This window comes from Odontesthes bonariensis, chromosome 9 (assembly GCF_027942865.1).
Source record: "Odontesthes bonariensis isolate fOdoBon6 chromosome 9, fOdoBon6.hap1, whole genome shotgun sequence".
Lineage (NCBI taxonomy): Eukaryota > Metazoa > Chordata > Actinopteri > Atheriniformes > Atherinopsidae > Odontesthes > Odontesthes bonariensis.
This window is the reverse complement of record NC_134514.1, coordinates 36100151-36113209: the sequence shown is the minus strand read 5'-3', so window position 1 is coordinate 36113209 and position 13059 is coordinate 36100151. Positions and strand designations below refer to the sequence as shown.

Genomic DNA, 13059 nt, shown 5'->3' with positions numbered 1-13059 from the left:
TTTTGTCCAATTTCCTTTCCAACTTTTTATTTATTCATTTTTTAATCCCAGTTTACTCCTGTGTTTAAAGTGTGGTGTTTTCCATCCTGGATTCTTGTGTTGTTTTATTGTCTTGAAATTACAGCTTCATTTGTCCTCCATCAAGGGGTGAAAGGGTATTAATGAGATTCCTTAAGAACTACTGATATAAATTTCACCAAACTTAGTAGAAAGAGATAAAGAATGACCAATTTACATTTGGATGTGAATGAGAATAATTTCCTCCCAACTGAAAAATACAGGATAACAGGATGTAGATGCAGTGCTCTGGATTTTGGAGCTTTCATCTGAACAGTGTGACATCATACCTCTTTAAATTAGACTTATTAAGAGTAAAATAAGTTGCAAGTTTGTTTTTTCTCCTGTATCTGAATGCGAGCTTCATAAAGGATAACCAAAAACTGTGAATACATCAAGAGGCTGCATTTCAAAGTATCTGTAGTAAAATACTGCACTAGTATTTATTAAACAGCACAAAGACTTTTACAAGGTTAGGCAGTATTATGTTCACACACTGTAAACATACGGTCTCATGGGAAATGTCAAAGAGTTAATAATGCCACACTTACTAGAAAGTTATAATAGTAACTTTAATTTAGCCTTTTATTGCTTTGGTTAATTTCACATATTCAATAACATGAACACAGACTATTTGACTTTATCCACTGCACTGTAGACTCATGATTTGTAGCACTTTCTTTAAATGACAACATCAGCTGGTGTCGAAGAAACAGGAACATGACTTAGTGGCGAAGGTAAAGTTGTTTTCCACGGATGGCCATTACATCCAAACGAGCAAACGTGCCATGAAACGCAGTGGATGGAGTGGAGAATCCATGAGCTGCTGGAGTCTGTGATGTGGGAAGTGCATCCTGTTGTCTCCTATGTTTGAGCTGTTTGAGTGTCAACTGAATGCTGCTCAGCCAACATGTCTTTTAGTTTCAGATCAAACACTGGATCCCTGGATTCTTCCACCTGCAGAACAAAAGCAGTACTGTTTTAAGGCGTTTCAAATGATTCATGCAGAAAAATGTGTTCTTCAGTTAGTTATAGGAAACTTGTGCTTGTTGCCCCAATATAGGCTACATAAACGGACTCCTCATTTCCCTAAATCTACAGACAATGAGGAAAGTAAGTTTTAACATGACCCAAAGAGCTACAGTGATGGGGGGAAAAAAATCCCCCCAAACAACAGCAGCTTTTTTCATTTGTCTGAAAAACAATGGGAGAACTAAGACACCAGGAGCTAAAAAAAACAAAAACATATGGCTGATTGATGTAAGCCACATTCTGATACATTCAGTGCTGGGTCTAGCAGAATCAGATTCATGCTTCTATAACATAAGTAGATTTCTTTTTTTTCAGTTTAATCATTTTGAGACAAATATTGGTTGGTAAAGGTTTACAGGATTATCACACAGAATAGGCAAAATGTGTTGACGGGTCTTACAGGAAGAAGTCCTCTCCGTCTCAGGATGATACCCTCTTTAAGTAAAGCTTTCGCCGTCTCCTCAAACAGAGCTGAGTCAGTCAGCTCACTCTGGCTCTGTAACTCTGCATACTTGACAATAAACCTTAAGGATCATAGTCAGAGGAAAAAGAAATTAGAGGCCTACTGCTAGAGACATGATATAATTCATTTAATCATAATTCAAAATGTTATCTCCTTTTACAATCCGATTGCTGGTTTATGCCTACAACCTGACTACAAGTGGAACAGAAACAAGGTCATAATGCAGATGCTGAGGCAGAGAAATGTTACTATGTTTTGAAAATTAATAGCTTACTTTAAATGAATGTCAACAATATATATAAAAAAAACCCAATGAGGTCAAGTGACTAAAGGCAAGATGGTATATGAAGACCGGATATTAGGGATGGTTTAGATGACGAGATGTACTTTCACCACCCTGAAAAAGTTTTTGTTTTTTTTAGATTTTTCAATGTAAATACACAAACAACTAAATAAATAAAATACAACAAAATATAATTGACACAGAACTGAGGGGATTGTGTATAATAATTCCTTTAATTACATGTTCAATTTTATTGTACTACATTTAATATGCCCAGCTGCGGGTTCATTTTCTTGGTAAAGACAACTTTAAAGATTTAAAGTGATACTCCGGAGTAGATTCACCCTAGGGTCATTTGAACCGTGACATCCAGCCAAGTAGCCCACCCAAAGTTTTTTTGATATTGGCTGAACATCAGCTGAGTTACTGAGTTATCCCGAATAGCTAAGTACAAGCGCTAACGGACCCTGGCAGTATCTCCAAAATTACCACACTAAAATCACATTCCATGACACCAAACTTCTACAGTAGTACAAATATGGTCTGTACTCACCAAACGATGCATTTGGAAGTTTGAAAATAGTCCAGGAGTTTATTATTATCAACACAAGCCTGATAGCTTCTCTGCTGCTAAAGCTGCGTCGACGTCACTTCCTTGATCTGGGAGCTTCAAAGTAAGATGAGGGTTGATCTACTACTGTAGACAACAAAGCAAGGCTGCTCAATTTCGCCATTGATAAAATAAATTCACAACTCTACAACATAAAAATTCATAAAAAACATGTAGAATATAGCATATACTTTGTTGTCTACAGTAGTAGATCAACCCTCATCTTACTTTGAAGCTCCCAGATCAAGGAAGTGACGTCGACGCAGCTTTAGCTGCAGAGAAGCTATCAGGCTTGTGTTGATAATAATAAACTCCTGGACTATTTTCAAACTTCCAAATGCATCGCTTTGTGAGTACAGACCATATTTGTACTACTGTAGAAGTTTGGTGTCATGGCATGTGATTTCAGTGTGGTAATTTTGGAGATACTGCCAGGTTCCATTAGCGCTTGTACTAAGCTATTCGGGATAACTCAGTAACTCAGCTGATGTTCAGCCAAGATCGAAAAAACTGCGGGTGGGCTACTTGGCTGGATGTCACGGTTCAAATGACCCTAGGGTGAATCTACTACGAACTATCACTTTAAAGACTTACAAAGTGTCTAAAACTGTAATTTTGGTCTGGTGAATTAAAATGTGAATTATTTTTTACTATGTCTTGATAAGTATAATCTTAAATCTTAAACTTTCTTTTTCACATACAGCGCCCTCCAAAATGTTTGGGACAAAGTCACATTTTTCTTTGATCCCTTTGGTCCTCAGTGTAAAATTCTACATCAAACAATTCAGATGTGCACATTGCAGACTTTAATTTAAAGTTAAAGTTTCATCATGTAGAAATTACAACACATATTCCGAGATGAGATAGGTGTGTCTTTGTCAGAGACTATCTGCTGATTACTTGATGAACAGAAATACAGAGGCTATCCTGCAAGATGCTAACCGCTAGTTAGCCACAAAAACAGGATGGACAGAATACAGTTTGCAAAAAGAAAGTGTGGAGACAGAAAATAACTGCCCAAGATCCAAAGGATACCAGTTCATCTGTTAAACATGGTTGGGGGGGATGTTATGGCTTGGGCATGTATGGCTGCCACAGGTACTGGTAGACTCATCTTCACTGATGATGGAGCTGCACAATGAATTCTGAGATGTATGGAAACATTTCATCTGCTCAAGTTCCAGGAAATGCCTCCAAACTCATTGGACGGAGCTTCATCTTGCAACACAATAATGATCCCAAATATACTGCGAAGGCAACACAAATGCTGAAGAAGAACCTTGAAGGGACAAGCGCCTGGAACAAGCAGGAGCTGAAGGTGGCTGCAATAGAAGCTTGGCAGAGCATCCTCAGAGAAGATACTCAGCACCTGGTGATGTCTATCAATCGCCAACGTCAAGCAGTCATTGTGTGTAAGGGATATACAACAAAGGGCTAAACATGGCTGCTTTAATGTACCTACCATTACTTTGTCCTAAACATTATGGAGCCCTGAAATGACGGGGACTGTGTATAAAAAGTGTTGGTGGAACTGAAATGTATGAAGATGACTTTAAATTAAAGTATGTCTACTTTAATCACATCTGAACTGTTTGATTTAGAATTTTATTCTGGGGAGCAGAGGGGTCAACTAAACATTATGAAGGGCATTGTAACGTAGGCTGCCATTCCCATTACATATTTTGGGAGCAATGAGAAAAACAAATCTAATTTCTGATTTTCACTAACAATTAAACCAAATATAGCCAACGTACCTTTCACATGTAGAAACAAAGTTAGATTTGGAGATATCTAGAGGCCGAGAACCTGTCCCATACTGCTCATAGAATCTCCTAAAAGACAGGACATCTGTTAAGAGTGGAGCCAAGAAATATCAAATATCTAATTTAATTGTAATTTCATGTTGGACAAAATTCCATTTCTTACAAACATAAATCCATACATCAATCAGTTAAATAATAAATCTAGTTTTCAGTTTATTAACCCATAGGAGTCTGTGATATAAATGTCCGAGAGGCAATACAACGCATACACCACAGACATCTTTTACACAAAAAAACGATGTAAATTGATGCAAAAATGATTACTGAGCGTGATTCAATTGCTGAAAAAAATCAATAAAGCAGGTGATGCAGGCGCAGACTCCTAAGGGTTAAGAAAACGCCTCAATCAGGATTTCTGGGCCAGTATATGACGGCTGATGTACAATTGCTGGAGAAGCCAATACTGATCACTAATCACATGGTGGTTTTGAAGTATCAGCATTAGTCGGTACTGTTACATTATAGATGTTACAGTATCAAAGTACTAATGTACAATTGTTCATAACATTCTATGATAAGTATTTAAAAATAGAGAAATCAAGAAAAAAAAAGCATGTAGGTGCGCGGCACACACTTGCTGTTGCATTGTATCGATAAGACTATGTAGTGTCATAAAATCTCCAGCACATCCCAAAGATTCTTAGTGGGGTTAAGGTGTGGACTCTGTGATGAGCAGTCCATGTCTCATGCTCCCTGAACCACTCTATCACAGTCTGAGCCCGATAAATCCTGACATTGTCATCTTATTATCTATAAAGTAAGGTAAATCTGACCACATCACCTTCTATTGCTCCAGAGTCCAATCTTTATGCTCCCTAGCAAGCTGAAGCCTTTTTTTTTTTGCCCCAATGAGCCCTATTCAATATGGTTACATGCATAGCTAAGTCCAGCTATAGTTGCAGCTCAACTTGGCCATTTAACTGGACCTCCGTCCTTCACGTCCCATCACAGGAGGGACTCGAGTTGTTAACTGATGTATGTTCAACACTGTGATGCTGTGGAATGTGAGACAACCTTCTGCAATTTCTGACTTTCTCTATGATGGATCATAGATGAACTCACTCCAAATATGTTATCTTTTTGTTGCTTCAATGCTGATTTTGGCAGATGATGCTGCAGTTATAAAATTCTGATTCTGTGAAGTCTGGCAGTCTGGAAATACTTTCAGTGACTGCCAGTTGACATGTAGTCTTAATTGAATCATTTTCACAATTTCTGAGGTGTGGAGCCATCTGACAAAAGGAACAGAAAAATATGTGAGTGGGAGGAGCTTCTATGCATTAGTCCAGTCTAAACAGATAGATTTTGTACAATTTCAACTGGACTACCGTGTTTACATGCATCTTAAAAATCTGTTTTTTGGTTGTTTTTTTCCTAGTGTCTTGTAAACCTACTTACTGACATGGCTTTTTTTTTTTACAGCTCCACAACTACCTAATCTCATTAACTTGAGTTCTCTTTGAAGATGATGGTTCTCCACTATTCTTCCAGGACAGCTCTTAATACAATTTTCAAAGTTTCAGCATTGTCCTTAGTTGATTTGTTTTCTTGATGACGACCAATAATTTGAGCCTTCATCATGGAATTTGACATGGTTGTATAAGGAAAAAAAGCAACTCACTGCATCAGCTGGGTTTTAATAACTTGTTTCCAGCTGAAACATATCAATAAACGATGGGCTTTTCCAAAAAGGAGGCTTTTTACTTGCTTAACCAAGTTAAATCCAGTGGGATAACTTTTTTTTTCTTTTCTTGGCCAGGCAGTGTACAAAGTTACACATTTTTGGTTGTTAATTAAAGTAAATGCAGATAACTTACGCTCTAACTTCATCCTCTGCATAGAAGATCTCAGGCACAGTCTCCTGCTCATTGGTACAAGCTCGGGTATGTCGCTTGACATAAAGTGGGTCCCGCTTTGGAGGAAAGGCCATGTACACATCATACCAAATGGGCTTCTCATGTGGCTTTATCACTCGTGTGCGCATCAAGTCCCGAACCCTGGTGAACATACAAAACACAATGACTAAAATCAGTGACTACATGTACATGCACCGCAATATATATAAAAAAAAAAATATCACCATAATCTAATTTAAACAATTATGGTGTTAACATAAGTTACATTCATATTCCCTGTTTCCATGTACAGAACACAGTATGATTAACGAGTCGTGCCGTTGTCACATCCACCTATACCATTGTGATAATTGTGCCTATTCAAAAGGCTTAAGGCTGAGTTATACTTCTTTTAACTGCCCTTGCGCTTGCGTCTTGCGCTTGCGTTAATGGCTCGAGACGTTTATACTTCATTTTGCTTTGTCGGCGGTTGCGTGTGCTGCGTGGCGATTCACCGCCAGGACAGTAGGTGGAGTAGCGGGTTTTTTCAATGACAAGCCTACTACGATGAAAGGAAATTCACCGCCAGGACCTCTTCGGCAAGTCTCTCTTCGAGTGGATTCTTCATAGACATAATATAATATATATATTATATTATGTCTATGGGATTAATGCTTCTTCTTCTTCTTCTTCGCTTTCTACCTTGTCGTTTGAAAACAGCGGTCTTTTATTAGGGGATGAAACCGGAAGATGAACACGCCGCCGGATGTGATGTAGATAGTGGCTTGTGCTCGCGTCCAGAGTGGCTACCAGAGAGTCTCTATTATGAGGAGAGGGAAAACTGGCGGCTATTTCCGGGTGGTACTGCACTCTAGGGGCGCCAACGAAGCAGTGCAGAGCACGCCGAACTCTATGGTGGTACTATGAAATCCACCTTAGATGCAGCCATTGCTTTTGATAGAATTTTTTATATTTTTTCATTTTAATTTTCCTAAAGGCAGGATAAATGATCCTTTCAAACGGCACTTGGTTTGATTTTTTTGTTTGGTTTTATTTTCTCACTAGATTTGTTTAAAATACACATTTATTGTCAGTATTGCATCCCGAGTGACGTCACGCATGTGGCATCACTTTACGGCATGGTCAGTCCTAGCGCTGAGCTAGCAGAGAGGTGTTAGCTCAAATAGTTACAGATTTCAGCACAGCCCTTTTACATACTCTCAGACTAGCCTCTGGTTTAGCTTTGGTTGTTGTTAGCGGCACCAGGTTAGCACTCTGGCACAGTGGACGAGTGCCGTAAAGCAGCCGGTCGTAATCAGCCGTGCGTTATTCAGATTCCGTTAGCTAGATGCTAGCGGATACTGACTCGCAAATGCCAGACCTGTAAGAAAACAGAAAGCTATAACTCCCAGGTTATTGTACTTTCGATATAAATTCACATCCCTCTGTCAGAAATCACAGTATTATTTTCAGGTTTCAGCCGCTAGCGGGGACATTTTTTGAGTTATTAGCGCCAGCCCTATGGAAAATGGTCATTCTGCACTCGCTCGCCAGCGCCCCCAGAGAAAATCAACTGAACTGCAGCCAAATTTTTTATAATGGGCCGAATAGGAAGTGGAACGGCTGTCTGTAAAAGGGCTGTGGTGGCTACTTATAGCTCTGCTCGCGTCTTGCGTGAAGTTTAGAAAATTGAGGTGACACACGCAAGCACGCAAGGGGGGGCTTGCAACCGCGCAAGGGCTTGCGTTGCGACTTGCGTTGCGTCTTGCGTTACCGACTATAAACCAGGCTTTAATGATATCTGTGTCTTTCAAAATATCAAGCATCATTTGGGCTTCTTCCTTGCCCTAAAAATGTCTAATTTTTTCACAGCTATCTTGCTCTGCACAGACTCTGCTGCTGGTTTGGCCTTGTTTTGATCTTGTCACAGAAACAAGCAATTTGATCTATGAAAACAAGTTCAACAAAGCAATTAAAAAATAAAAACATACAGAGTCGTTTATCATCTGTGGAAATGAAAGTGTGCACTGTAATGCTGCGTGTACACCAAGAGCGACCTACACTACCTGAGCGCCGGAAATCATTATTTCTCTATGGAGGGTGAGCGAACTGGGCGACCAGAGCGGATTCCAGCGATTAAACTCAAGCTAACTTTATGGTAATGAGCTATGACGCGGTTCGGCGAAAACCAATGACAATCCACAGATTGTAGGGGTCCGACAATCCGCGAGGTTCGCGGAAACAGACGAGTAAACTTTGGTTCCTATCCAAACAATAGTCGTTTAATCCTGAGACTGTTGCAATTGCCGTGTCGAGTGCTTCAATACAATAGTGTAGTAACCCCACGCATACCTTTCTCACTGCAATTAAGTTTTATTTCGGATTTAATTTCGAATTTAGTTTATTTTTCACAGCTGCCTCTGCTATTCCTGCTCTTCTCAGGTGTACCTAATGTAGTTTTACATCATTTGTAACGTGATGTATATCTTGTATAACAAATTGTAAATAACAACACGTTTATTCGTGTCCCTGCCCTCTCTTTCCTCATGTTTTTTTTCGCGGGGGTGCTGCACAGCCGCGGGGCCTTTAAAAATTGAACATTCTAAATGTGACGTCACGAGCTACCAAAGCTACCAAAGCGAAGCTTCTCAAGCTCTTGGTGTACACGCAGCATAAAGCAGCCGGTGTCGCCAGAAGCCATGAAACCTGTAAAATGAGCATGAAACATGATACGAGCTTTCGGAATTTTCCAACAGCTCAAAAAAGGAGCTTCAGGGCTTTCTTAATCATCTCTTTTACCACAGGAAACACTGGACCATCATCAAAGAAAGGAGATAATTCCCACTCATAATTGTTTGTGCGGTAACTTTCATAGTGACACTCTTAACTTTTTCATCTGGGTATATGACCATGATTTGTGTGGATAAATATGAGCACGTAACAGTAAGATTATAAAAGTAATGTTCTATGATTTCTATAATGATATAAAAGAGATAGCGTGTGGTAGCAGTGTGACAAGATTGCATGGGACTAAGTATCTAAAGGATTTTTTGTAGAATATTTTTTGAACAACTGTAGTTTCAGTTACTTAGACCGTCTTTCCTCAACCCCATGACGTTTTTCATCGAGGTCAAGGAAAAGAGCCAAGAAAAAGATTATTATTTATTCATTTATTCAACACAACATCAGCCTCCATTGAAGTTACAGTTTACACGCGGATTTAACGTGGGACGTAGCTCAACATCAGCTGACAACCACTACAATACAACACAACACAACATCTACTGCTTGAGGGACTTTTCTGTTAAGGTTTTATTTTTTTCTCTTAGACAGAATTACTAACAGGATTTCTATCATGAATGCTCAACAGCATTTCGTTTGCTCTTGAGCAAATGTCAATGCGGTAAAAAAAAACAAAAAAAAAAACACCGCTTTCACGTTGAAACCATGAATATGATTACAAGTAATGGTCACCTAACGCTTTTACTAGCACAAAAAAAAAAAGAAAGAATGCTGACTGACCTGGAGAACACAGTTCCAAACCTCTCCAGTCTGCTGCCAGCCATCTTAACTTCCGCTACTGTTGTAAGACTATAAACAAGAAGTCAGTACACTTCAACTTGGACAGGCTAAGACATACAAACACATAACTCTTCTTATTCCTTATAATTTGGTCTTCCTCGCGTCCTCTGTCCTTCTACCTGACCCGGAAGTTTATCTCAGAAAGACACAGGACTCGTTCGGGTCGTTGGGTAACTCCTGCGCATGCGCATGGAACACAGGCGGCAGCAACAGCGGGCGGAGACAAAAAGCTTAAATTAAGCTGCTGCTGAATTATGACGTTTCATACTGTGGCTCCAGAGGGCGCTATTGTTTCTGAAGGCATACATCAATGTTTCTGAAGCATACACCAATTATCCATAACATTAAAACCACTGACAGGTAAAGTGAGCAACACTCATTCATCTTGATTCAATGCAATGTACTGCTGAGAAAACCTGCATCCTGGGACTCACATGGATTTCACTTTGATACCTAGTACCTAAACATTTCTGCGGACCAATCACAGCCATATAGTATAGCAACACCACTCCCCCAATTGAGCATCCTTCTGCAGCACTGAGCCTTGCAAAAGCAGTTAGGTTCATCCATCAGGCTGTCAGGATGCTGAACTCCCTCCCAGCACTGCCCCCCTTTCCTTCTCTGCCCCTACCCCCACAAACTATGGACACTGCCCCCCCCCCATGCACAAACCAAATGGGACCAGTCCCTTCACAAACTCTAAACCATCTTGCAAACCAAATTGCACTGTGTACAGTCAATTATTGTACACGAACTGTATATAGCTCACTGTTCAAACTGTATATTCTGTTTATACTGTTAATCTGTTTATTCTGTTTATACTGCCATATACTGCAGATTTGCCAATGCCGTTTTTTAAAATATCTTTTAGCTTGTATATATCTTTTTTTTAATATATCTTTTCATCTTCTACTTCATATTTTACTCCATGTTTATTGCTGTTTTGCACCAGGGATAAGAGGGAAACACTATTTCAATTCTGTGTATGTCCTGCACATATGGCAGCATTGACAATAAAATTTGACTTGACTTGAACAGTTTATGATGGGCTGAAAAGCATGTTAAAGAGCTGCACGTGTTCCTCTGACCTCTAAACTCTCCAGGTACCAACCTGTGAGAAGTAAGCCCGATACAAGAAGACCATCCTGGCATCCCACAGCAAAGGATCCTTTGTTAAGGTCCTGGTACAAGACACTCCAGGAGCAAACGCTATTAGGCAAGTGGTCATAATGTTATGGCTGATCGGTGTAATAGCTTCTTAAGAAACTATTGAATACTCTCTTCAGAAACAACAACTCTTTGTAAAACGCGTATGCTATGCAAAAGGTGCAAAGCGTTTGTTCAGGACTGTTTAGTAGCATCAGAAAGAGTTTGCTTAGAATCATCTATCAAAAATTGGGATTTCTGCAGACTGTTGATTGAATACATAGACCTCAACACAAGACATGTTCACCTTACATATTTGAGAGGCATGGCTTTTACTGTATTAAACTGAATATTGTTACAGATTTTGTAAACAACTGCCAACTGTCGTGCATTTAGCATGAGGCTCATGCAGTGAATGATGATAATAAAATGAAGATAATCAAATTACATGACATTGCAACACATCACAAGATATATCTATATACATATATATGTATATGTATATATATGTATATATATATATATATATATATATATATATATATATATATATATATATATATATATGTTTATATATGTATGTTAATAATACACCTTGTTAACCAGTGTTGAACCTGAGGATTGGCACTGTCAATACACATTTGTATTTAAGTCTAACAGCAAGCAAGAATAAAGTGATGAGATAATGAATTTCTGTATGTCATGTCCATGGGGTTTTCCCCAGGTTCTGAGTTTTTAGTCACTTCACCTGTCAATTTTTCTCAGCTGCATCCAGTCACTCATCAGTTCTCTCAGTATTTAGTCTGTCTGGTTTCTCACATTCATTGTGAGATCCTTTAACCTTTCATGCCACGTAGATTTAAGTTAAGTGGTTTTCATGTCACGTCAAGTCTTTTGTTTTTGTCACCGTCATACTCATGTTTTGTTCCACAGTCTAGTTTCGTCATCCGGCTCAGCCGCGCCTTGTTTTGACTTTTGTTATTTTTTTGTAAATAAACGAGTTTGCTTTTACTTCTCTGAAGTCTGCATCCATGTCCATGCCCCCCCTCCGTCCCCCCACCTGATACTGTACATGTCTTTCAACCCACTGTTCCTGTCAATTACGGTGTTGTTACACTGTGTTGCAGCTGAAGTCATCAGTTAAAAAATAACAATTAAAAAATCTGTGTGTCTGGCAGAAGATTCTGCCACTCACCTTTTAATCATAATCTCAATCCAACTTTTAGTTTTCACACAGTGAGCTTTAATTCAAAACTCTATTCCTAGTTTGCCTCCTTATCTGTCGGGATTAGAGGATGATGCTAGGTTTTGTCATCCCAGGGCAGAGGTTGCTTTCTTGTGGGGCTCTCAAGAGTCATGTTGGACTTTGCCAGTAAATAAAATGCACATACATTTGCACAGGTGTTGGACAACACTGATGAGAGGAGTGTGGGACTTGACTTCTCCGATTTAAAAAAAACAAAACAAAACAAAAAAAAACAAAAACAAAACATGTAGCTTGGTAGTGGGTCTCATAGTCAGTCTCATTAATTCGTCCTCTAGCTTTCCAAGTAAATTGAAATGAATGGAGAATCTCTTCCTTCACACACTCTCTCTTCTCATCAGTGTTGTCCAACACCTGTGTAAATATATGTGCCTGAAAAAAAATCAAAAGGTAAAGAAAATAAGACTGCATAAGAAATGCAAAAAGAAGCAACAGACCAAAATTACATCCATCAATGCAAGATGTCACCACATTTAAAGTCACTAAGAAATTTCACCATTGATGTCTGCAACACTGAGGTGCGAATCCTGCTTTGGCTCCTTCAAAAGTATTATTTAGAGTTTTCTTATGTGTATTTAGATGTTTGCTCATAGAGCGCAAATGGGCAAGAGGGAGCAGGTCTGGGCATGCATCCTGGACATGGTCAAGCTAACTGGCAACAGAGGTTTGAGTTACTGAGCATCAAGCCAGATGTACTTTATGTAGAGGCTACATGCCTGCTGAAGCCAACTATTGATCGAACCAATGATAAGTCAGTACTGGTAACTAAGCAGCCAGCAGTGACAAATGAGATGGCGACTACTCATTTAAGCTGGGTGATAACTCATGCATCTTATACAGCAACTCACTGGATCACCGTCAGACATACTTCAGTCTGTAACTAATGACTGGGCCTAGGTTTTTATGTACTCTGTAAGGGCTTTGTTTGATTTGAGGGCTCAGGTCAGATGAATACTTTTCTTTA

The 13059-nt window shown here is 39.2% G+C and overlaps 1 protein-coding gene across 2 annotated transcripts; it reads right to left on the bottom strand.

Moving 5' to 3' along the window:
• Positions 1-476: 476 nt before the first annotated feature.
• Positions 477-9854, bottom strand: mrps23 (mitochondrial ribosomal protein S23). Of its 2 annotated transcripts, XM_075474167.1 has the most exons (5): positions 9626-9851; positions 6086-6265; positions 4200-4277; positions 1490-1613; positions 477-1014 (listed from the first exon to the last, which is right to left on the bottom strand). In XM_075474167.1, exons 1-5 carry the CDS (start codon positions 9667-9669, stop codon positions 922-924), a joined length of 519 nt encoding a protein of 172 aa, XP_075330282.1. In that variant the 5' UTR covers positions 9670-9851; the 3' UTR covers positions 477-921. The 2 variants fall into 2 exon arrangements, with proteins under 2 accessions (XP_075330282.1, XP_075330283.1); XM_075474168.1 differs by lacking the exon at positions 4200-4277 and having other exon boundaries at positions 9626-9854.
• Between the last annotated feature and the right edge of the window lie 3205 nt (positions 9855-13059).